Source organism: Corvus cornix, chromosome Z (assembly GCF_000738735.6).
Source record: "Corvus cornix cornix isolate S_Up_H32 chromosome Z, ASM73873v5, whole genome shotgun sequence".
NCBI lineage: Eukaryota > Metazoa > Chordata > Aves > Passeriformes > Corvidae > Corvus > Corvus cornix.
Window position 1 is genome coordinate 58,057,963 of NC_046357.1, and position 24,683 is coordinate 58,082,645.

General features: G+C 36.4%; 1 protein-coding gene across 1 annotated transcript in view; it reads right to left on the bottom strand.

Moving 5' to 3' along the window:
- The window catches only part of CNTLN (centlein), a 198,954-nt gene that overhangs the window by 165,577 nt on the left and 8,694 nt on the right, over positions 1-24,683 (bottom strand). The window contains 2 exon segments of the mRNA XM_039567578.1: positions 3,782-3,866; positions 15,486-15,574. Coding sequence (XP_039423512.1) covers positions 3,782-3,866; positions 15,486-15,574 — 174 coding nt within the window.

Consider the following 24,683-nt stretch of genomic DNA (forward strand, 5'->3'; position numbering starts at 1 on the left):
ACTAACTAGATGGATCTATCTCACTGTAGTGGTTTGGTCCAAAATACTCATTACTGTTTACCTTCTGTGAGATAAGAATTAGGAGAAACGCAAAGCAGGCACCAATCTTGAAAGAATATAAAGAAGTTTATTAATAGACCTAAAAGAAGAAAAAAAAAAAAAAAATCATACCACACCTTCAGAATTCTTCTCCTCCCCCCACCTTCCTCCCTTCTCCCACTGACAATGTAAAAAGACAACCCTTGAGATGTTCAGTCTGTTTACCACTCCATAATAACCTTGTTCAGTCCATTTAGGAAGAGGAGTCCCTCTTGTTCATGCTATGAACACATATCACAATGAGCCAGCCGCCCAGGTTGGTTCTCTGCTCACATGTGAGTCCCTTCCCCCGACTTGCAGCTTTCCCACAACTGTTTTCGAGGGTCCACTCTTGAAATTACTGGGGTGAAATTTTAAGGTTGAGCCGTTCAGAAATAAAAGTTCTCTTCACCCATCTCTGGGAGCATTTCATCTCTAAGAATAGAGGCCCTTCTCCTTCCCTGGGAGCAAAGGGTCCTCCTCATCTTCATCTTTAGGACTGTCTCTGGGAGCATCTCTAGGAACTGAGGTCTTCTCCTTTTTCATTTGGAGCAGAAGTCCTCATCACTTCCATCTCTCCCTGTTCAAATTTCTCATTAAATTACAGCTGCATCAGCATCTGCCTATCTCAGCACAGGTGCTTTTGCTCACAAGTACAAGTTGAATGCTCCACCCCCCCTGCCTTCATGAAATTACAATGGGTACTCTGATACATCATAGCTTTACAACAGAATTTCAGCTTTAAGCATCTCCTCTTTCTTCTCCCTCAGGTTTTCAGCTCTTCACAGCACTAAAAGGGTTAATCTCACCTCAGCCTTGCAGCTTTGCAGCTGGAATGTTGAATGTTTCTTATCGAAGTGGAGAGGGGGGAGAGCCGAGCCGCTCCGGCTGCCCACGGCAGGGCTGTGGGGGGGTTCCACGGGTGGAACAGGTCCATCGGCTCCAGGATGGCCGTGGCCTGGCCCGAGCAGGGCCTGGCTGGGCCCGCTGGCCCCTGCACGGGCCCCGCAGCCACCTGTGCCAGCACCGGAAACAAGAGAGAAAGCTGGGGGGGGGGTTTGTCTGTTCTTAAGTGTGTATCACAGAGGTGGTCACAATTTTAAGTGGCTTAAAGAATTGTCCATATTCAAACTGGCCAGCTGATAGGTTCTATCAGGTCACAGAGGAGCTGTAAGCACTCCTTTGCAAGAATATCACTTCCAGGACTACGCTTGCTAACGCATGACACTCACCTAGACTGTGGAGAATATACTGTCATATTTACAGAAACTTTAAAAGTCCTCTTAGGCATGTCAGGATAAAGTCTAAGCATAATACAAGACAAGAAATATGATCTCATGTTCTCCTTACAGGGTTTTGTTGTTATTTCTAGAAGCAATATAAGCTTACATTTATGTCAAATGATGAGATACCACACTGATTTTTCTTTTTTATCTTACTCAACATTGATTTATACAATCAGCTTTTTGGTGGTCACCCAGAAATTCCTAGACAATAAACCCTACAACAAATTATACTGTTGCAACTGGTATCTTTGTATGGTGCATGAAGGGGAAGAGAAAAACAACAGAAGACATGACTGGCTAATCTCAATTTAGTAGATGTAACAAATTAGTAGACTGAAATACACAGCTTTCAAGTCTTCCTGTCTGTACTTTACAGAAAGGAACATTGATTACCATTTCTGTCAAAATGCACATTTTCACAAGCAACCTATTTTGCATGTTAATTACATAAATAATAACTTTTTCTCCTTAGACGAACAAAGAAGGAGCACATTCAGTAAAAAATAAATAAGAACACTTCTTACTACATTGTTTTTTAAGCCAGCTCCATTCTTTGACACCAAATCACCAAAACCACATGCTCAGGAAACAATCCCTCTCTTGATTCAACACTACAGCATCCCAGCCAATGGATGAGGCAAGAAGGTCAGAATGACATCACCTCTGTACATCGCTTTTAGACACAGCACTGGCACCATCTGGTGCCCTTCACAACCTGCCCCCCCCCCCCCAAGTCAATGATACTCTAAGGGAAGCTAATTGTAAGGGCTGCATTAGAGTTGTGATGATCATCAGAACAACTTCTGTTCTCTTCATCTGTTAGAATCACCAAATCACAGAACATCCTGATTTGGAAGCAACCCACAAGGACCACGAAGTCCCACTCTTGGCCCTGCACAAGACAACCTCCAGAATCACACTACGTGCCTGAGAGCAGTCCAAATGCTTCTTGAACTCTGGCTTAGTACAATAGCCACTTCCCAGTGGAGCCTGTTCCAGTGCCCAACCACCCTTGGGGTGAACAAACCTTTCCTAATATCCAACCCAAACCTACCCTGACAACTCCAAGCCAATCCCTCCAGTCCAGTCCCTGGTCACCAAAGGGAAGAGGACCAGTGTCTGCCCCTCCTCTTCCCCTTATGAGGAAGTCATAAATCACAATGAGATCTCCCCTCAGTCTCCTCTTCGCAAGGCTGAACAAGCCAAGTAACCTCAGCCACCCCAGCTCAAGGGGGCTTCCCCTGAAGGCCCTTCACCATCTTCGTTATTGTGGTGCCCAAAACTGCCCCCAGCACTCGAGGTGAGGCTGCCCCAGTGCAGAGCAGAGCGGGACAATCCCCTCCCTTGACAGGCTGGCAATGCTGTGCCTGATGCCCCACCCCGGACACTGCTGGCCCTCCTGGCTGCCAGGGCACTGCTGACTCATGCTCAGCTTTCTGTCAACAAGGATCCCTGTATTTTCTGTGGGGTTACTCTCCAGCCTCTCATTCCCAAGTTTGTATGTATATCCAGAGTTTTACCATCCTGTTGACAAACTCTTCTTTCCAGGCTGCCAGTTTTCCATGGTTCTAGTCACAGTTACTAGCCTCTCTCCATTGCCACGTGGATGATGTAATTACATCACACCATCAATTTCAGATTTCTGATCAATTAGTTTCAGCTTCTGAAACTGATCTGAAACCACAAAAAGCAATCTCATGGAGATGCACACCCCAGATTCAGATGCTGCCACAGTAGGCAGCTTTCTTAAAAGCACAATACTGCAAACATAATCCTGGTAAAGGTCTTCACAGGTATTTTGTCTTTCAGATAAGGACTGGATAGAAATGCAGGAGTAATCATACACTGCTGGCTCCTAAACATGATGTGTGTGCACCACTTTACACATCACACCTACAGCCATGAGGATGTGACAACACACTGAAGTTTCAGCCACTGCTGTAATACAAAGTAAAAGTTTATTTAATAATAAACAGTATTTTTATTTTACTGTATTATTTTACAATTACATCTTTCATAGATCTACATTTTATATTAGATGTAATATATATTACATCTAATATATTAAATATTAGATATAATTCTACAGTATATGAAGTATATAATATAGATTACGTACTATATATACTATACATTATATAATCTCTATAATAAAATATAATGTATCTACTGCACATCATATCATACATAATGTATGTATGTTTTCTATATATTTGTTTAAATATGAACTTTTTAAGTAACAACTGTTTGAACACACAAAAGAGTTTAAATAATACTTTATCAGAAAGTTATAATCTCTGAATCACCTGCAGCTTTCTTCGTAAGACACAATAGCAAATTATTTTCTATTTTGAGAAACATAAATGTGATGTCAACGACAAGTTTTCTTAACTGCTCTATTTAAACATAATACAAACCTGTTCTAGAGATTCTATTTTGCTGTCTTTGGCTTGTAAAATCTCTAAAATTCTTCTGTCCTTGACTTCAGCTTTCTGTTTTTCTCTGGAAACAAACAAAAAAAAGAGACACTTTATTAGTCATAATTTGCAGTTAATCATTTGAATTTTTCATGTCCTGATAATGAATGTCATTTTAAAGCACAGAAAATTAAATTATCTGAAGCTGACAGGCCCTGCAGAATTAATCAGTGAGCATATGGCAAGTGACAGCAAATTACATCTGTAAACATCTAATGCAACTTTGTTCAAAAAGAAACAGAAGTAAGAGGTCTTAATATTTTTAAAGCAGCTGAAATGACCTGTCTCATTCTTTCCCAAATTAGAAAGTGTACTTGAACATAGAATGAGCAAAATGTTTTTGCTCCTTCTTTGCAATGCAGAACACCAAGCTACTTGGGTTTGTGAAGTCCTTCTCACAGTTACATGGCATTTTTGTGTCTGAAACAACACTTCTGAACATCGTAGATAGTTATTTTACTATCTTCCACAGGGACAGAATAAGTAACTTTTACCAGCAGAAAAAAAAAAAAAAGACAGCTCAGAAGCTTGAGTAAGCGGGATGAGCAGAGCCACTCTATGTGGTTAAAAAGTGTACAGCTATTACCATCTCTGCAATACTTTGTACAATGCCAGTTGATGAGTCATTAATGCTTTGTTTAACGAAGTACCTCATCTCACTGCTATCTTATTTCTTAACTGAGTTCAAATACTGATGCCCTTACTAGCTTGTTTTAGGCAGAAGGAAAACAAATGTTGAAACAGTAAGGATATTCAGATTCCTTAGCACCAGTCAGAGTTCTTATCACATATGCGTGACCAAAGGGCTTAGAAATATATATTCCCTAAAAGTGTCCAAATATTTCAGGCAATCCCAGCACCACAGCTGACGGAAGCAGAAACTCATACAGATTAACCCTGTTCTCACAGTATAGTTAAAACTTGCATCATGGCTGGTATCAGCCACCTATGGAAGCAAAGGATTCCTACTTGAGCAACTCTTGCTCTACCAAATAAGGAATGTTTCGGAGCTGGAGGGGAATGAAATACTAGCACACATGAGTCTGTAAATCTGATCTGAAGTGGATGAAAATACCCAGCTGTACACAAAAGGCCTTATCTGCCAAAGCATTTTGTAACAGTGGCCAACAAGGACAGTAGATACATGGAGGATTATTTTTCTCCACTATTAAGTATCATTGTGTAGCCTAATGATACCAAAGATCTTGAAAACTAAACTACACTGTCGTAACAGGCCATCCAATAACATGGGGGTTTTTAATAAAGTTCTATGACTGCTAAAATATCTAGTCCAATCTTGAGTAAACAAAGAATTAAATAAAATGGTGCAGAATTTGAAGTGAGGGCTTTGGAAACTCAGGTCTCAAGGCATCATAACTCTAAATAGCTCTCTCCGATTGCAAATATAGCAGCAATGATGTGTTGTAAGACCTGAAGAAAACTAAGAAAAACCTACCTGAAAAGGTATGCATTTAAGCTACATTTAGGTTAGGAATAATAAAAATACACAGGAAGCAGTCTTAGTCAGTTGTATGTCACTAAATAAAAAATCTACTTCATAAAGAAAATAACTTGGCACTGTAATGAGAAAAGTCAAATCATGAATATTCAACAAGTATTCCAAAAGACATTTCATATCTGAAATGTATTTAACATTTTAAGTGAGACAGAAACTTAACAGAAAAATTAACATCAAATACTGACCTTAAAGCATCTGATCACCTGCAACCAGAACCATCAAGCAACTGCATGATAGGTTGCTAGAAACACATAAGCAGTAAAACAAATAGTACAAACAGCTTTTCATAGTTTATCTTTGAAAACCAACAAGAACAGAACTAAGTAGACTGCGATTACAGAAATTCACACAAATATGAAATTATTTGATGCATTCCAAAAGTTATGCTGTGATGTCCTTCCAAAAAACAAATTTTAAAAAAAATGGAGCACTAGAGCCAAAACAACAAACAGGTTTCAAAACATGACAGGTTATGAAACCGATTCACCCTGCTTATAACACGCATCTGGCTAACAGAAGTCACATTCTTATACTCATTTTAAAAAAATGGTAGAAGACTTTCTGGTAGGTATATAAAACTTTGTACTAGAAGATTCTAGACAACCTTAAAGAACAGGATTTAGTAAGCAAAAATGTCTGAATAGTTTATTTGTATAATACTTAACCCAAAAGTTTGTGCAAGTTCCTGAAGGAGACATACTGTTCATGATAGGTACTGGATATTATTCCTCAACTTAAATGAAACAAAAACTGTTCCAATATAGAAATACTAATGCTTCTTCGTAATTTCTTTGCTGTGGAGTCCTAAATGGTGACCAACAATTACCGTTCCTCAAAGACAATAGCTGCAGTAATCAAACCCCAAATATTTGGGGAAGAAGGTTATCACTCTCCCGTAACCATGCTACCCCAACCTGAGGAAGTGATACACCTATATTGATCTATGCCCAAACTGTAAGAAATGTAACATTGAAAGTTTGGTCAGGTCTTAATTACAGCTAGAAAACTTAAGAATTCAAGATTAGACACACACACAACTAGTTGATCCAGAATCCTAAGAGCTTCAGAAGACAAAAAGGAAAGCAGGTCTTTACTACAAAGTACTTAGAAGAGTCAGGTGCAGACACAGAAGGAATCATACCATTAACCACAGACAAGCCCCATGAACCACTGATTAGCATTGCCTCCAGCCCTCAGAAGTATTCCGACCTTAAGTCTATCATCCACAATATGCCGTCATCTTCCCAACTCTAACCATCATCTCCTCTCTCAAAGTCTTCCTTCCATAAAACAAGACCCAATCAAGACACAAAAACTGTTTAATTAGATAGCCTCCGAACTCAACTATGCAATCACCACTTGAAATTTATTATTAAACTTGTTTTCTAATGTATTAATTGATTGGAAAACTTGGTAAGTTAGGTAAGTTTCCCTAAGGAACTTTACATTTGTGAGTGGTTAGTTTTTAAAAATTTATTTTAAGGAGAAAACAGAAAAAAAGTAAGTGAAACAAGAACCAAGTAAACGAACAAACAGCTCTGAAAAACAGTACGCACAGCTAATTCTGATTCATTATTGGTAGTTAAGAATCTATGGAGCCCTCCGACTTTAGGACATGGTTTCAAAAAAGGAGTTTAAAGAATAAAGTCTGGGACTGGAGAGGAAAAAAAACCAGATCACTGTTAGAGCAAAAAAATATGCCTGTAACAGAGGTACCTACTAGCCAACAGTTCCAAGTGCATTTCCAGTTAAATGCAGCATTTTCCGCCTATCCAGTGCTTGGTAAAACACTCCTTCAGACAAAGATGTCAAAGAATATAGTTTATAAACACAGATGTAACATCATCATAATGAGTGGGGAAAGTTTAATAAATTTAATGTATTTTGCCTTCATGACGTTTTCTCTCAAGCTCTCTAGATAACACATGCTGTGCTAATGCCCCCAAAATACAAAACATGTAACCACCCACATCTAAAGAAAAACGTTCTAGTTATTAGAAGTTAGGTACACAATGGAAGTTGTCAGAAGCCTAAAGAGAAACCTCATATCCAATTTTATCAGTAGTTTCTCCTGACGGCAAAGGACGTTTTCCCATGCTTGTTACAGGATCACTCCCCACAGACACTCAAGGTCGTGTATATGACTGGAACTTGCATATCATATTTGGATCTGCTGTCACACCTTAAAATGAGACTTGATAGGAATTGCAGTAATCACCTCTTCTTTTTTTAAAGTGTAACAAATGTTGTGAAAAAAAAATCTTCAAACAACTTCATTCATTGAGCTGTTATGTCTCTAAAATGTATTTTTAAAAGTCCATTGGAATATGGGGGGGGAAAATTCAGGCACTGTCAAGAAGCTGATGATGATCAATGACTGAGACAAACTCCTGTTTAGCTAATTAGAATCACTGATGAGCAATAATGATGTGAGCTAAGAATATTTGCAGACTTCTTTAGGATGAAAAATGGAGTAAAGAGAGGCTGTCAATTTGTACACATTCTAAGCTCCAATCAGTTTTCCCATGAGTAGTACCTATTTTAAATGTTTAACACAGATGCATTTAGCTACAAAAATTATTGAGATTCAGCTTCCCACAAAAATGAAGAAACTGAGAAAATATTCTTAAGCTTTTCCTCTGTTACGATTTTCTTCTTGTATTATGCTCTACTCAATTATACAAGACAACCTTCTTGATGTTTGGCACCATTTTACCGGCTTACCAGAAATGAAACATTAGACTACGAGGAAACATTTATCTGTGAATGAGGTATGAAAACAGCAAAAACCTTAATACTTTAAAAATCAGAAGTTTGTTCAAGTTTCTACAAATCTTCAGCAAAAGCAGTATGAGCAAAGAGGTATCCTGTACCACAGGTCTTTATCAAACAAGCATTTAACCATTTGTCAAGAAAAGGTAACTTGGAGTCGTATATAATTATGTCACATTTACATCAGCTAAATGAAAATAAATTTAACTAATAAATTGAATTTGCTGTTTACATGTTTCATGGAATACATCCTTTCAGTTTTACAATACGCTGAATTAAAAAAAACAACAAAAATCAAACAGAAAACCCCCAAAAAAACAAACATAAAAAACCAAACAAAAAAAGACCCCAAACAAAAAACCAAAAGAAACAGTAAAAAAAAATTTAAAAAGAACCCAAACAAAACCACAAACAAACAAACAAAAAAACCCCACCAAAATGTCCCAAACCCAAAAACATATCGACAACTTTGGTCTTAAATAGAAAGTTAGGAATAAATACACTGCAAACTTTGAACAGTGTGGTAAAACAATAGACTGCATTTTAACAGTATACCTCTACCTACAATAAACTGCTTCGAGAAACATTGTTACTTTTGAAAGACATTTCATTGATTCTAAAGGGCTGCAGAACTAGAAAGGCTATAAAATATCAGTTTGCGTGATGCAGTTTAATTTGATTACCTTATTTCCTTGTCCTCCAACCTCCAAGTATTTTACAGACTTCCAAAATTCACATTGTTTGTATTAAACAGATAATTAATCACCCACGTGCAAAGTGAAGTTGTAGAGCACAGACTGTCAATGTTATAGTAAATATGGAACCAATATTGTAATTACTGTGTACAGTCACATTCCTGTGATTGCACAGTCGGTGGTTAGCAGAAACAGAGCCTATGCCTTAATCTTCCTAGAAGAAACTTTAGAGTGTTAAGAACTAATTAGTTAAGAACTAATAAAAAAAAAAAGCTCTTTTCATTTAATCAAGAGTTTAATTTCACCTAAGATTCTAGAAGATCCTTTATTTCTTCCCCTTATATCCCGGGATACACCTATTTTCATTTCTTTACAAAAATAATTCAAGATCTAATAACAAATGTTAAATGAACTTGTTTCCTTAGTAAATTATCTATGGAGCCAGTCCTATATTATATGATATGTCTCAAAATGAAAAGGCATCATTACAAAAACATAAATTTTCTTGAATCTCTAACTTGATTGATTTAATTCATTAGATGATGTATTAAGGAATAAACCTCTCATTTTAAGCATATGATGATGTCTTATTTTAAGCAACATCTATAAAATACTAAACATATTTTTACACTAAAGTAGTACAAAAAATATAGACATTTTTGCCCAGTAATTTTGCAAACATTTTTCATCTAAAATACGCAAGTCTTTTACAGTGTTCAAAATATCAGCACTTCAGAACAGACTGCTTTAACATCTGCACATCACCAGGGTTTCCTCCAAGGATTTTTAAATGATGCCTGCCTGTGCTGAATAAAGTGCTAACTTGCACCTTGCATTTCAAACTGTGTCCTGAGCAGCCATCCAGTTGGTACAACACCAGCTGAATTCCCAGAGGCCACTGTTCAATCAGGCTTGACTGCAATTATCATGTCAATATTTTGTGCTCCGATATGCAGATATGCACACATGCAAACTGCATAATACCTTCTTCTCCATGGAATGTTGACTTATGTTCAACGTTCTGAGAATTTTTAATGAAAGAGGGTATTAAAGTTTCATTAACTGTAGAAAATCACAATTATTTGACCTTAGCCAGAAAGGTTGTACTCTTACGTTGTATTATTCTATCCACTGTATTGAGTGATAGTAACTGGGCAGTCCATTGTATTTTAAATTCAGAGTGACAAAACGGTAATGACTTACATCTTGTTTACATCATTGTCCTGCTGTGATGGTGTTTCCTGTTAATTTGTAAAAGGGTGTTTTAAGTAAGCTTCTGCACAATGTTTACCATCCCTTCAAAAGATGTGAGATACAGATTTTTAGTTTTTTCAATTAACGTAGGCGATCTACAGCATTCATTCATACAGCACATTCACTTATTCTTTTACATTAAATGTACTTGCCATTTTCAGTACATCTGCGTATCTTCAGTCACTGAAGAATCTATGTCAACCTGTTTATGTTTCTTCCACAATTTGCTATTCACAGGATGCTGCAAACCACAGCGTAAGCTCCTGTAATTACCTTTCCAAAAATTCTTTGCTTATTTTTGATCTCTTGCTTTTCGGCCATATTTTTGTCCATCTGTTCACCTTTAGACAGATGTAACTCCTCAGCAAGAAGAACAAAAAAACATTGGCAGTAACATTGAGGTTGCCACTGTTTCTTAAGAGTGGCCTGAAATGATAAATCCATTCTTTCCCTTTGTTAAGACCTGCCATACAAAGCACACTTGAAATTTAGATGCGGAAAAACCTCCACGTAAGGCAGGCTTGCCAAATGTATTACCTAGCATAATAAAATCCCCATGTACATCTACCAAGTCTTATATCATTGCCACAGTTTGATCATTAATGGATCCTGCTACATCCCCCTTCCAGAAGAAAGGAAAGGAGTCAGCTAGAAGCCCTAGAGGAAAATTAAGTCTGTTGACTTGTCAAGATTTCATGTACTATAGAAGGAAGAGTCTTAAAGCAGAGCTCTGAAGTCTGCAAAAATACTTCAAAACATTTCATACTCTCATCTGAACCCCAACTCCACTTCAGTTTACACATGCATTTACCTAATAAGAGCTATTTTCTAGCACCTTTTTTTTTAAATCATAAAAAAAAATCTTTCAAAAGGCAGCAAACTAGAAATAGCATATTCTTTACATAATACTGAGATCAATAGTATTTAAAGTAGCTGGAAAGTATACTAACATGAGTAGTAGTTTTACAATGGCTTGTTTGAAAATACCTGGAGGCTTTTACATATCCCAAAGGCATTTCTCATTTGCACAGTAAAGATAATTTTTTGTTTCTATCTGAATATTAAATTGGGAATATAGTTACAGTTATCCAGCAAGAACTGCAAAGACTGCTGAAAAGTATAATATCATTGGTGTATTACAGGAATCAGCAGCATAGCCATAAAAAAGTACAAGTTGCATTTTTACTATTTTAGGGCAGGAGAACTTCTATTTTGGGACCATGAAAGCATTTGAAAATAACAGACAAGTAATGGCAAGGTACTAGTAATTTCCCCCTACATCCCCCAAATTATGTCTTTTACATTTTCCTGGTTTGTTCAGAAAAAGATAATATAAGGAATTGTCTAATGCCATAAATATAAATTACTTTACTGTAAAACTAGTACTGCCCGCTCCTAATACGTATTTTCTTTTCTTCATCACACATCTGTAGTTTAAGTTGTAATGTTCTAAGTGAAAATTTTGTCCTGCATCTTTTTATTCTTGTCACTGTAATCTCATGAAGAAAGCCTAGCTGTCTCTTTCATCAGTTTAATGAATGAAATGCACTGGACAATACTGTTTGTTTCTTTATGTATATATATATGATCTAGGATACACATGCCTATGCTTTCATAGATTCTGTCTGCTTCCATTACATATCCAGCTTATGATCTCGGGCCGTCTCTAACAAAGATTTGGTGGGGACTCAACCGTTTCTTGGTTATGGAATTTTTGGTGGAAAGAACATACTGGAAAAATGAAGCTATGTAAACATTGATGGTACCCATGTCACAAGAAGCAAAAAAAAAGGTTTTAATCCATTCCATTCTGTTTGTCTCTATCTCAAAATCTCATAATCAGCACAAGCAAGACAGAAAAAGTTATGAACTTGAATATGACTGGGTCTCTGTTGTTCCTAATACAGGTGAGAAGGAAAAATAAATTCTGTAAGACTTAAATGGCTTTTATCAGATTTTAGTGTAAATTCTCAATTTCCAGCTCATCTGATACAACTGTGTATAGTATAGAAAAAAATACTGCAAGCAGCAGAGATCCTCCCAAGTGACATGCTTCAGGAATCATTTTAATTATAACAGTTATTTGATCATCCCACTCTTTTATACTCTTTAAACCCACGTATTTTTCCCAGATTAACAAAGCCAGAAAATCTGTTGTCCTGTAATCTTCTGTACAGCAACCGTGCTAGATAACAGATTCCCTGTAAAGCTAATCAATGTACTGGAACTAAGATAAACTGATACTATCATAAAAAAGTATTATTTACTCCTACAAGGTAGGGAATAAGACAAAAACTTTTCTGAAAGGATGAGAGTGTGAAGAGGTACAGTCATGAAACTGAAGCTACTTAGGAAATCATTATAGAAAGTAAAACCAGGAAAAGTTAGGATAGAATACATGGGGCTGTAATTTGGTTGTGCAGAAGGTTCACAGGTAAAGCTGGGCTAGAAACTATTTCCAAAGCAGCAATTAGACCATTCTCAGGAAAAAGAGATGAAGCTACATCAATTAAAGAGAAAAATACACACTATTGGTACATCTGTCAAATCAAAGCAACCCCAAAGTTCAAAGTTGTGATTAATAAAACTCCTATATACTGAATGGGTTTTATCCAAACCTATTCCAGGATTTTCAGGAGTAATGATAACACCTAAAAAGAAGCTGTGGAAGCAATTTCTTCTTTCTTAATTCCGTAATTCAGAGACACATGGAAAAGCTGTAATATAAATGTATAGCCCTGAGTTCAAAAAGGTTCTAAACCATTAGCGTAATTCTAAAAGAATAGAGGACATAAAAAAACTAGAGAAGCATGTTAACAGAAGTATGTTGGGCAGGGTTTCACACACCAGTCACCAGTGCCTCTATACACTCTATGCACTCTATACAAAACACATACAAAAAAATTTCAGCTTATTATCTTGCTAGTGTGCATCAAGGTGGTATATAAGAATGCCATATTCATTGTAACAATCAGGATAATACACAAAATTACTAATTTCTGTTCCAAATAAAGCATAAAATAATTTAAAGCAAGAGACAACTATCACAAAAATATTCCTAGACATGAAGAATAAAAAACAAAGAAGAGAAACTGTATCTTATATAGGCATACAATTCAAGAACTCCAAATAATTAATTTATTGAACATTATTTAAATGTATACTTTCCAACATGTCTATGCTTCCATTCATCCCGATTATTTTTATATGCAACATTAATAAAGAATGTTAGTAAGCCTGAACACCTTCTGCCTTCTTAAGCTTCAGGTAAAAGAACTACAGTTTTCCACATTGTTCAGCTATCTATAAAATGTGGTTAGGACAATAAAGTTTTTTAATATTTTCAATATAATTGTGCTTACATACATGTAATGTATGTTTACACATATTAAATACTGTATTTATATATTTTAAGCAGTCCTCTCATTTTTTTTTAATGTTTTATGAAGGAAGATCAATTCTACCACCACTGTCCTCACGGAAACATAACCAAATCTCATTAGGAAACAAACCATTATGATTTTGCATTTCAACATACATGAAGGATGCTATAAATCTGTGCATCAGTCTCCATCATATATGAAAATTATTTCCCAAATCAAACATACAAACAGTAGTAAAAATAGTATACTGTCTCAACAGCCAAGCTACTACTCCCTGCAGTTAAGTGTCCCAGTACAAAGCCAGCAGTTACTCGATACCATTGGTGACCATATGTGAACTCCCCAATAACAGCTGTCTTAAAACAAGATGCATGTCCTCACACCATCACTGTCTTCCTCTAGATATGAATCCTTTAGAATATCAGCTCTGGTTCCCTTATCACACTGTATTCTTGGACAAAAATTTTCATTGCTTTATACTAGGCAGAACATGGGACAACACTATAGCAAATAGTGACTGAGAGGGGATCTCATCGATACATACAAATATCTCAAAGGTGGGTGTCAGGAGGATGGGGCCAGACTCTTTTCAGTGGTGCCCAGCACCAGGATGAGGAGCGGTGGCCATGAAGTAAAGCACAAAAAGTTCCACCTCAACATGAAGCGGAACTTCTTTGCATTGAAGGTGGCAGAGCACTGGAACAGGCTGCCTGGAGAGGTTGTGGATTCTCCCTCTCTGGAGACACTCAAAACCCACCCGGACACGTAACCTGTAAAACCTGCTCTAGGTGACCCTGCCTTGGCAGAGGGGCTATACTAGATCTCCAGAGGTCCCTTCTAGCTGTAACAATACCATGATTCTGTGAAATGCACTCCCAGCTAAAGAAATTAATGCTATATTTTCACAAGTGAAAGAACACGTACAGATGAAGTCCAGAAAGGAAAGATGTGAACAACGAAACATGCATTCTAAGATCAAAGCACTGAATGGAAACTCAAAGGAGCCAGGACCCCTCATGAATCTATAAAAAGCTTCAAGTAAAAATGGCATGCCACTTAAAAAAGTTAAAATCCCTTTTTTTTCTTTTTAAAAAAACCCAATTTTTCATTTCAAAAGAGGAACTCATGGCACCCTAAGATAATCAAGTGTTTCAATTCTGACAGCCAATTCATTCACATTCTCCTTATGTTTGGCCTACAAAAATTCTGAATTCGTAAGTATTAGCATTACAAAACAATCAACTGCATACTGTGATAATTAACTAACATTTATAGGAACCAGATAACAGTTAGTATCATGAAGAAATCATCACCGTTACTATCCTCAGAGAAATAAGCTGCAGAAGTAAGATCCTGCTTGTCTGTGTTAACAGAGAAGGAAGCTCCTACAGTCAGGTAAAAGTTCTTCCCCCAAAGTGTGGCTGGGCACTGGAACAGGCTCCCCAGGGAAGTGTTCACAGCACCAGCCTGAGAGAGTCCAAGATGCAATTGTACAATGCTTTCGGGTACCTGGTGTGACTCTTGGAGTGTCCTGAGCAGGGCCAGGAGTTGGACTCAATGATCCTGACCTCTTCCAACTCAGCATATTCTATGATCCTATGATAGTTATCTCTTCTATTACCAATTCCTAACTTTTCACTTCCTTAAGAATTCAGATAAACATAACTTACATATGTAACTGTAATCCAACAGCTTATGACACTGGAAAATTACCAGTCATTTACCTCCTCCTGCTCTTCCAACAGGAAAACAAAATATTGCAGTACATTTATAATTTTAAAAATGTATTCAACGGCAGTACAGCAATCTCAGTGAGAACAGATTTTAAAGCAAGCTTCAACTAGCACAAAAAAAGTAGAACTTGTATTCTAGGCACTCTTCACAAAATTTAACTATTAAACTTTTTCAACACATTTTTAGAATTCTACATAGTTCTCAATTAGAAAGATAAAGAATATGGTATCAGCGGGGGAGGTTGGTTGCTTTTTGGTTTTAGTAGCATGTTAAATCTTCAAACTCACCTTTCCACAACCAAGCTGACAGCTCGAGTAAGATCTGGTTTTGACACTTGGAGATGTTTCCAAAGAGACCACACAAATTATTTATCAGCCTTAGAAATAGGAAAAAAAAAAAAGACAAAAACACATTACATATATAATGCCTTTTACAGACAAAAAAAAGTTATACTGAGCATATTCAAAAGACAATTATCAAAAAAACCCTATTCTAGTGAGAATTCCCTGCAAGTTACTCACCGTTCCATGAATGACAAAAACACAGCAAACAGGTCTCTTGAATAAATAAAGTTTTAACCGTACAGAATTTTGAAGTAAAACAAACACCTACAATCAACATTAAAATAGTATGCAATGCAACATATGGCAGCAGAAAGTATATTATTCAAACAAGCTGCCTTTTGCTATATCTATTACTGTTATTGACACAACTTCTATTAAATACTAAGTCTGGAATACATGCTTCAACATTAAGCTTTACCACATGCAGCTCTTTATTTTAAAATATGCAGTAAAACAGTCTTGTAATACACACTCATCTAACCTGCATACATATGTATGCAGAAGTTTCTGAACAAAAACCTCAAGTGAGAGCAAGAAATACAAACAGACTTCATAAAGTTTGTGAAAACTAGATGTCAGCTAAAAGCTTTCCCACATTTGTGTTTTTACCACCCATAAGTTATTTTTCATTGGTGTCTTCCTATTCCAATATGATTTTATTACTGGAAGCACCAATATTAGTTATTTTACAATCCAAACCCATGTATTAATTATATAAAAATGTTAGGGAAGAAAAATAAAATCCAGCAAAAGATGAAGACCAATAAGAAAATATATGTACATAAACCATTGTCCAGACTAGGATGAAACCTACTCAAACAGTCTAACATAAAATTAGGAACTAATAAGCCAAACCCATCATATTGGCAGCTAGGCCTATTCAACAGGCAAAAATAATGAGAGTGCAGCTATGTCTACTAGTTTTTTGGAAACAGGATCATTTAGACTAGAAAAGACATTTTAGTCAATGCATCCAGCCAGTAACCTAACATTGCCAAATCCACCACTAATCCCTAATGTCATATCTACATGTCTTTTAAGTATCACCAGGGATGATAACTCCTCCACTTTCCTGGGTAGCCTGTTCCAACACCCGACAAGAAATTCTTTCTAATGTCAACTCTAGATGTTAAAAACTAAATTGCCAAAAAGATCTTGCAATTCAAGACCATTATCAGCTTATGCAAAATGCACTACACCAGAAAGAATTCATCTTTCTTAAAAGCAGAAAAATTTCAGCTGTCTTTCACGGGCTGTGAACAGCTTTTAAAATGCTGACTGTTTCTTGAATTTCAAACAAAATCAAACAATTAACTAAAATCTTCGTACAGAAAGAAAAGAGGAACAAGATGTTTTTAAAACACTTGAAAATACCACAGTCCTCCTCTATCCAAATTGGGTTACTAGTGTAAGGACTCTTCAAAACCAAGTGAACCTGCTGTATGCAAACAAACAGTAACTAACAGTTACTATCAGTATTAGTTACCATTAGTAACTGTTAGTTAACTAAACAATAACTATGGTGCACTAAGGTGCACGACCACTTTCAATTTTTGAAGAAAGGTAACACAAAACCTAAACTATACACCATATAATTAATACCTCAAATGACTTTGCATCAGTATCCAAGTCTTTGTTCAATACAAGTGCTAAAAATAGTTTAACTTTCAGCTCAGAATTAAGTTTAAACACTAAGCACCATATTAATTGAGTCACTAAGTAAAAAAAAAAGGACAACCTCTCATTTCGTGCTGTCACCTTACGCACTTAGTACACTGAATTTTTATGTACCAGTGGGAAAGACCATAAAAAGTGTGCACTTGTTTCATGTCCTCAAAATAAAAGGCACCATCTCCTGAAAATGCCTTGCAAGGCCACCTGAAGAGCTACAATGTGTGCAGACTGTGAACCAGGCATGGCCTACTGCTTCTTCTCAAGCAGAAACAGAATGAAAAAATAAAAATGTTTTTCAGATTTGGAAGAACTGCTGCAGCCTTCCAAAAAGCATTAGGATCTACACAGAAGCCAGATTCAGAATAATTTTAACATCTAAAACAATCTTGTGTTTATGGCTGGCAAGTCAGGGGGGAAAACAAACAAACAAAACGAACACACAGAAAACAAGCCACAAAGCCAGACTAAACCTCACTAAACAATTGCAAAGAAAATGTGATTTCTTTTTAATTATTTTGAAGGACATAAAATCAGTATTCTTACAGCCTATATGACACTACTTTCACAGAACCAATCAGGTTGGAAACAATCTCTGAGATCATTGAGTCCAACCTATGACCTGACACCACCGTATCAACCATAGCACTGAGTGCCAGATCCAGTCTTTTTTTAAACACCTCCAGGGACAGTGACTCCATCACGTCCTTGGGAAGACCATTCCGGTGCCCAACCACACTTTCAGAGAAGAACTTTTTCCTAATGTCCAACCAAAACATCCCCTGGCACAGCTTAAAGCTGTGTCCTCTCACTCCGTCAGTGGTTGCTTGGGACAAGAGACTGACCCCCACCTGGCTACAGACTCCTTTCAGGCAGTCGTAGAGTGATACAAGGTCTCCCCTCAGTCTCCTTTTCTCCAGACTAAAACAGCTCCCTCAGCTGCTCCTCACAGAACCTGTGTTCTACACCCTTCTTCACCAGCCTTGCTGCCTTTCAGTATAAGGAAATCCTTGAATCATAGTAACAGGAATAAACCCGGTATCTAGTCCAAGTTTAAAATAATTTTAATTCAAATTTCTCATCTGATCAGAAATACAGACAGCAGAAATGACATGAAAACAGTGTTTGAGCATTTTTATATATTTAAGACAGAATTCACTGTGTATTTTATACTAAACTACCAAAAATCACTAACAAATTAGTCTAAGGACCATGAAATCATTACAGCAGTAAGGAGACCCAATAGAACAAAGAAATACCTAATAGTATTCCACCTGAAAACACTCAGAAATCTTGAGTCAAGCAAATAGTCAAAAGTTTCTTATGCTGATTGATAACCTCATGGCTATGTTTCATTAGTTTTGCTTGCCTGTTTAAAGACTTGGATCTGCTTATAATCATGCTTCCTTAACTTTCCCCTTTACTGTCCTGAATACAAAAACCACAGAAGTAGCTGTTGGGTTTTCAGCTTATTTTTTTATATATCAGAAGAGCTGAGACCCTTGGGCTTCTGTATGACTCTAAGAAGCACTATCAAACACCGGGAGACTCCCTACCAGCAGGTGTGTCTGCTTTTTGTCCTACCATGCAGATTCCTATACATTTCCAGTCCCAGCTGGGAAACAGCTTGAGCCACTCCAAGAACACGGAACAGCACATAACTTTCAGACACATACTTCTTAGCACAGCTTTCCTCCATTACAAAAAGCAAAGCCAAAAAAATTGGAAAACCACTTTAATAGGTATTTAATTGCTCCTAATGAACAAATACATAGTACATATATGTACAATAAGAGGGAAGTATTCACATCCTTCCTATAGTTTTTGATGAGTATACAGCACGTATTGAGCCTCTGACAACTGAGTTTCTACCTAAACTTTGCAAAATCTCCCTTTGATAATATTAACACAAAAGATGAAGTTTCAAAGAACATTCCTAATAAAACACAAACACTCAGGTACAAACTACCTCTTTTAACTAAATAAGCACTTTGATTTAACCTCTAAATACCTGTAACTATTCCACAGACTACTTTAAAAGTTGTCCAAAGAAGAGTAGTCAGCCACAAATTGTACTCATGTCAGTGAAATTGCCACTCCTTACATAATTAAGTTCTGTAACACTTCTGTCTGTGCTAAAAGAACAGCAGATGAAACAACACAAAAAAACCTCATCCTAACTGTAAAATAAAAAGTCTTCCTTGCAATAAGGAGTATTGAATGGGCACTGAACAAACTTCAAAGAAACAGCTACACAGAACAGGCTAAGAGGTGTCCATTAAATAATAAATAAATAACAACAACCATAACCACAAAATACAAACGATAGCCTTCACAAATCCTTTGGAAGTAAGTGAAAAGTATCTGGAATTTCCAAAATCGCAAAACAATGATATTTCAATATATGTTGTTTATTTTTGATGATGACAAACTGGTATTTAAAGTTACTACAGGAAATTATGAATGAGCATACACAGAACTATAAAGCAATGCTGCAATTCTATCAACAGATATCCCAAATTAAATCATCATATGCCTTTCACTAGGTACTCAATATGTACTTGAACTTCTCCAAATGCCCCGCCTAAGTGTGCTTCTGCCAAAAGAGTAAGGACATAAATGCATCTTTAAAAATATGTTACCAACCAGTAAAGAAAAAAACCCAACTTAAAAGACAAAAAACCACAACTTCATCTGCAGTTAAAAATAAGAAAACTTTACTTCACAAAAAAAAAGTTTACACAGAAATGTACAAAAATTTTCATTATGACAACAGAATATTACTAAGAAATTAGTCAAGGAATTTTGAGTCATCATATGTGACTTTCTTACCTTTAACATGCCTAACATTTTAATAGTTATTTCATTTAAATCTAAGTAATATGATTAATTAAGCATTTTGTATAATGGAATGAGTATTAGTTAAAAATTATTACAGTTTAAAGACGAAAAGTCTTTTTAAGCTCTTGGCAGAATTCATGGACTTGGTAAAGCTCTTCCCTGAATGGCCCTGGGAGCCAAACAATTTCTATGGAAAAAAGACTGCTTAGACAGACTGAAGTTGGCACAGAAAAACACTGCAGCTGTCAAGGCCTGGGATGTATCAATCTTCAGCTCACCCGAAGAACATTCAGCCTACTCAAGTGCACGTTAACAGCTCAAGAGGTCAGCAAGAGTATACCTTGAACAGCTGAGATCTTATATAGAGTCAAAATACAGATGTCATTTGAAAGCTAGCAAAAATTACTCATTACTTACAACATTTCTAATGTCAGATAAAGATGCTCACAAAAATTACTCATTACTTACAACATTTCTAATGTCAGATAAAGATGCTCACCCTGCAATCAAGTTTGCATGCCAGAGCTAAAATACTCTGAAAAAAGAAAAGACAGGACATTGTGTATTCCCTGAAAAGTGACCTTTTTCCCCTCAGCCTACAGTGAAAGTGACTGTAGTTCATCATACCGAAAGACAAACAGAAATGCAGACTACCTTAAGCTTTGAAAGTGTTCTTTGCAAAATAAGCTGGATTTTTTTCTTACTGATTTCTACACAGCAAGCTCAGAAGCACCGACAAAAGATAAGCCATTAACAAGCGCTATATGGTATAACTACCTACAGCATGAGTATTTGTTTCCAAGTGGACCTGTGAATTTATAAAACATCAGCAGAAATGACAAAACGAAGAATGCCTCTGACTTACAAACAGGGAAAGACAAATATCCTTATTTAAAACATTTTATCTTCCTTTTGGAAGGGAACTCCAAGCATAAATATTTCACTGGCTATTTGATATCAAAAGTACCTAAAACTGTATCAATACTGCAGCTGTCTAATGGAAACTTAAAACCATAGAATCTTTTGAATATTTTTATACTGCTTTATCAAGGAGAATTAGCTGGCATCTTTTTTTTAAAGTAATGATACTGAATTGCTAAAGTAAAACTTATAAACTAGCAGTGAAACAAGTATCAAAAGCATAGGCAGTATCTTTTTTCTTTTTTTATCTCACAGAAACTATAGATTCATAACAGTTTGGGTATTAAATTTACAAGTAAGTTTAGTTTTTTGTTTAGATGTATATCATGCACTGTGTTGAGAACAAGGATAAACTGAAAAACTTCCCCTCTTCAACATAAATTCGTACATCAAGCATCTCAGTTACCTGCAATTTGAAATCAGTACTCTTTTGATGTTTCACTCTATTAATTTCTAAGCATATTAACTACTGTTAAGTGTTCCTATCATATCTTAAATCTTTGCAGCATTACAGTTTATTATTCACTTATTATTAGTCATCTTCTCAAATCTGGGAGAGAATACCCCCAGGGCAGAAAAATGACAAAACACAAACCCCAACCTCTTCAAAGTCAATCCAAACAACCTCTTCTCCACCCCCACCTCTCCAATCATCTCTACAAAAATAAAGGACACAAACTCTTATTTTAGTTCTTTAATCAGTCTATATCCCCAAGTGGGAAAATAAAACAGTTGGGAGGACAGAGGGAGCTATTGGTTTACTGTTAATTTTCAGTAAGAACTCTGTAATAATTACATACTAAAAATTTTCTGTGTTATGAATTGAGTATTTCAAAACACATGATTGTCAGGTTGGAAAAATTTGTACGGGAATCAAAATACTATGTAGCATGGGGTGTGAGGGGGGAATGCACAAGATAACTTGGCTGGTATAAGCACTGAAAGCCCTCCAAGAAAATTTTTACTATGGATTGTTTTGGGATCCCCTAACTTCTGGGATAGGTTAGTACACTTCCAACTAAACAGCTAAGCCTTTCATCAAGCTGACTTATACACTTCACATGCAAGTGACAGACTTGCTTCTCTCTTGATGTCTCACAAGAAACTTTTAAACTTACACTGCTGCACACTGTCAGTTCAGACCTTCTTGACCCTGCTGTGCCAGTGTTTCTTTGTGTTTTCCAGTCACATATTACATTCCTAAATAAGTGGTATCCTCTTTACAACCCAGTCCTGCTGAGTGGTCACAACAAAAAATATTCTTACTTTTTAGAGAATCTATCTTTGAGGTGCTGTGCTTTTCAAACACCTACAAAGTCACCAGAAGATGGATTGGTAACTCACAAGAAAACTTAGAACCTTAGACACACCAGGCTCTTAAAATAATACTGTTATTTTTCAAGTTCACAGAAGTCACACACAGTATTGCACTGTTAACATTTAATTACCATGTAGAAATTTGGAAGAGGGATGTAGGTGACTCAACCAGACTGACTGCTTTTTTTAACAGATGTCATCAGCAAACAAGAGTACTTTCCCCCATCCCCTCAATTCCTTAATGTTGCAGCATAAGTGATATACAGTCAACATGTATTATAGTAAAAAAGAAAAAGTTTCATGTATATTCCAAGCATAATTTTCTATTCAAAGAAATTCCTGTTACTTTGTCTCTATTGGGAGTTCTGGCAACAAGTATACATTTGATTTAAAAAAGGAAAAATGTAGTATACCACTTTACTTACACTTGTGTGTAAACATACATACACACACACTCCTTTAGAAACAGAACTCTTACTCATTCCTCTGTTGAACACAAACAGGTACCATAAAAATAATATAGTGTTGTCACTGTTACGATGTCAATGCCCTAGAAGTGGTCTAACCAAAAATACCACCCAACTTATACTAAAAGATGCTGTCATTACACAACTTAATCATCATACTCTCAGATTTGTCCATCAGTGTAACAAAAAGACAGCAATGCACTTAACTGAGTAATTTTATTACATATTCTTAATTGACATAAATAATCAACTTATTGTGGCATCAATGGACAAGAAATCCAAAGTATCTCCTGATGATGGCATAGTCAGAGAATTAACATCACCAAAGGCAAATCAGTAACATCACAGGAGGCAGGGACAAAAATAAACATCCATTCACTGGTAGAAAGGACTTACTAGATAGACCTGGACCTATTACACACAATGCCACCCTCACTGAATAGCAAAAAGTAAATTACCTTCCTCTTCAGGGAGCATACAGGATGCTCTGCTTCTCTTCATTCACTAAAACAGCCTTCTACCAACAGTTGCTTTTTTTGTGAGTACTCAGCATTGGAGATGTGGCACTTAGTGAATGCAGGAAATCTTTTCAAAAAGGAGAAAATGTGAGAAATCAAAAGCTTTCTTTTAATCCCTTTCTAGACCAAGGATAAGGTAAGTGTTCTGCCAGCTTTCATTTCAAGCTATAACTTTCTAAACTACTTCAATTAAAACTAACCGCAGTCATAGAAGTAATTTAGATGGGAGATGCACAGAATTGGATAGGACATGAATTTTCTAAGTCACATAACTGCTTTCTGTAAGCTCTACAAGTCTGAGAGTTACTGTAACAATTCCATCACTTACCTGAGAGCACAGGATAATTTAAAAGCTTCAGCACAGCTCTTAAGAGTTAGTTTTGTTTAAATGTAATGCTCTGAATTAATATAATCATAATGCACTTGTGACTTTCAATGCATTCAAGAATACAGGAACGCACAAATGATTTTATTTTACAGACAATATAACCATATGCGTACATTTGGGTATATTCACTCTGAATTACCATGACTAACCAAGTGGGATTTGGGTCCATTATGTCAAGTGCATCTGAAATGACATTGTAATACTTTCCAAATCCTGTAAAACTGTGGACAAATAGGAGAATATTTGCATATCTTTTAAGTCATAAGTTAAACTTCAAATAGTTGAAACAGTGCACTCTTAATAACAGCAAAGCACAAGAAGACTATCTGAAGACACTCAAGAATAGCGTATCTCCTTCTCAAACCAAAATAGTTAGATGGGAAAGCTAGACCAGCTACAGTCAGTCACTCTCCTCTATGCTGAATCTGTAACTACATGGTAAACATAGACATTAAAGTGTGTTCTAGAGGCTTCCTCCGTGCATTTGGGAAAATTACAAAAGACTACATCTCTGCACATAAAATGCAACTTCCTTTACTGACAATAGCAATGGTTTGTTGCTCCCGTAACAGGCATTTTTTTGCACTCATGTCTATCTTATGGCAGTTGGACAAAGTCCCCGGTGACTGGAGAAAAGGGAGTTTCATGTCTTTTTTTAAAAAGGGTAAAAAGGATCATGGGAACCACCAATCTGTAAGCATTACCATGGTGCCCAGTAAAATCATGATGAATGCTACGACAAGTTGCATGGATGACAAGAAAGAGCTTAGAGACAGACAACATACTTCACCAAGAGCAAACCATGGCTGATAACCTAATGGTCCTATAAATGGAGTGATTACATCAGCAGATAAATGAAGTGCTACGGATGTCACCTACCTACACTTCTGTAAAGCCTTTGATACAGTCCCCCACAACATTCTTGCCATTTCATTGGAGAGCTAATGGGCTTGATGGATGGACTATAAGAAAAGTAACAATTGGGCTGGATGTCCCTGTCCAGAAGGTTACAGTGTAC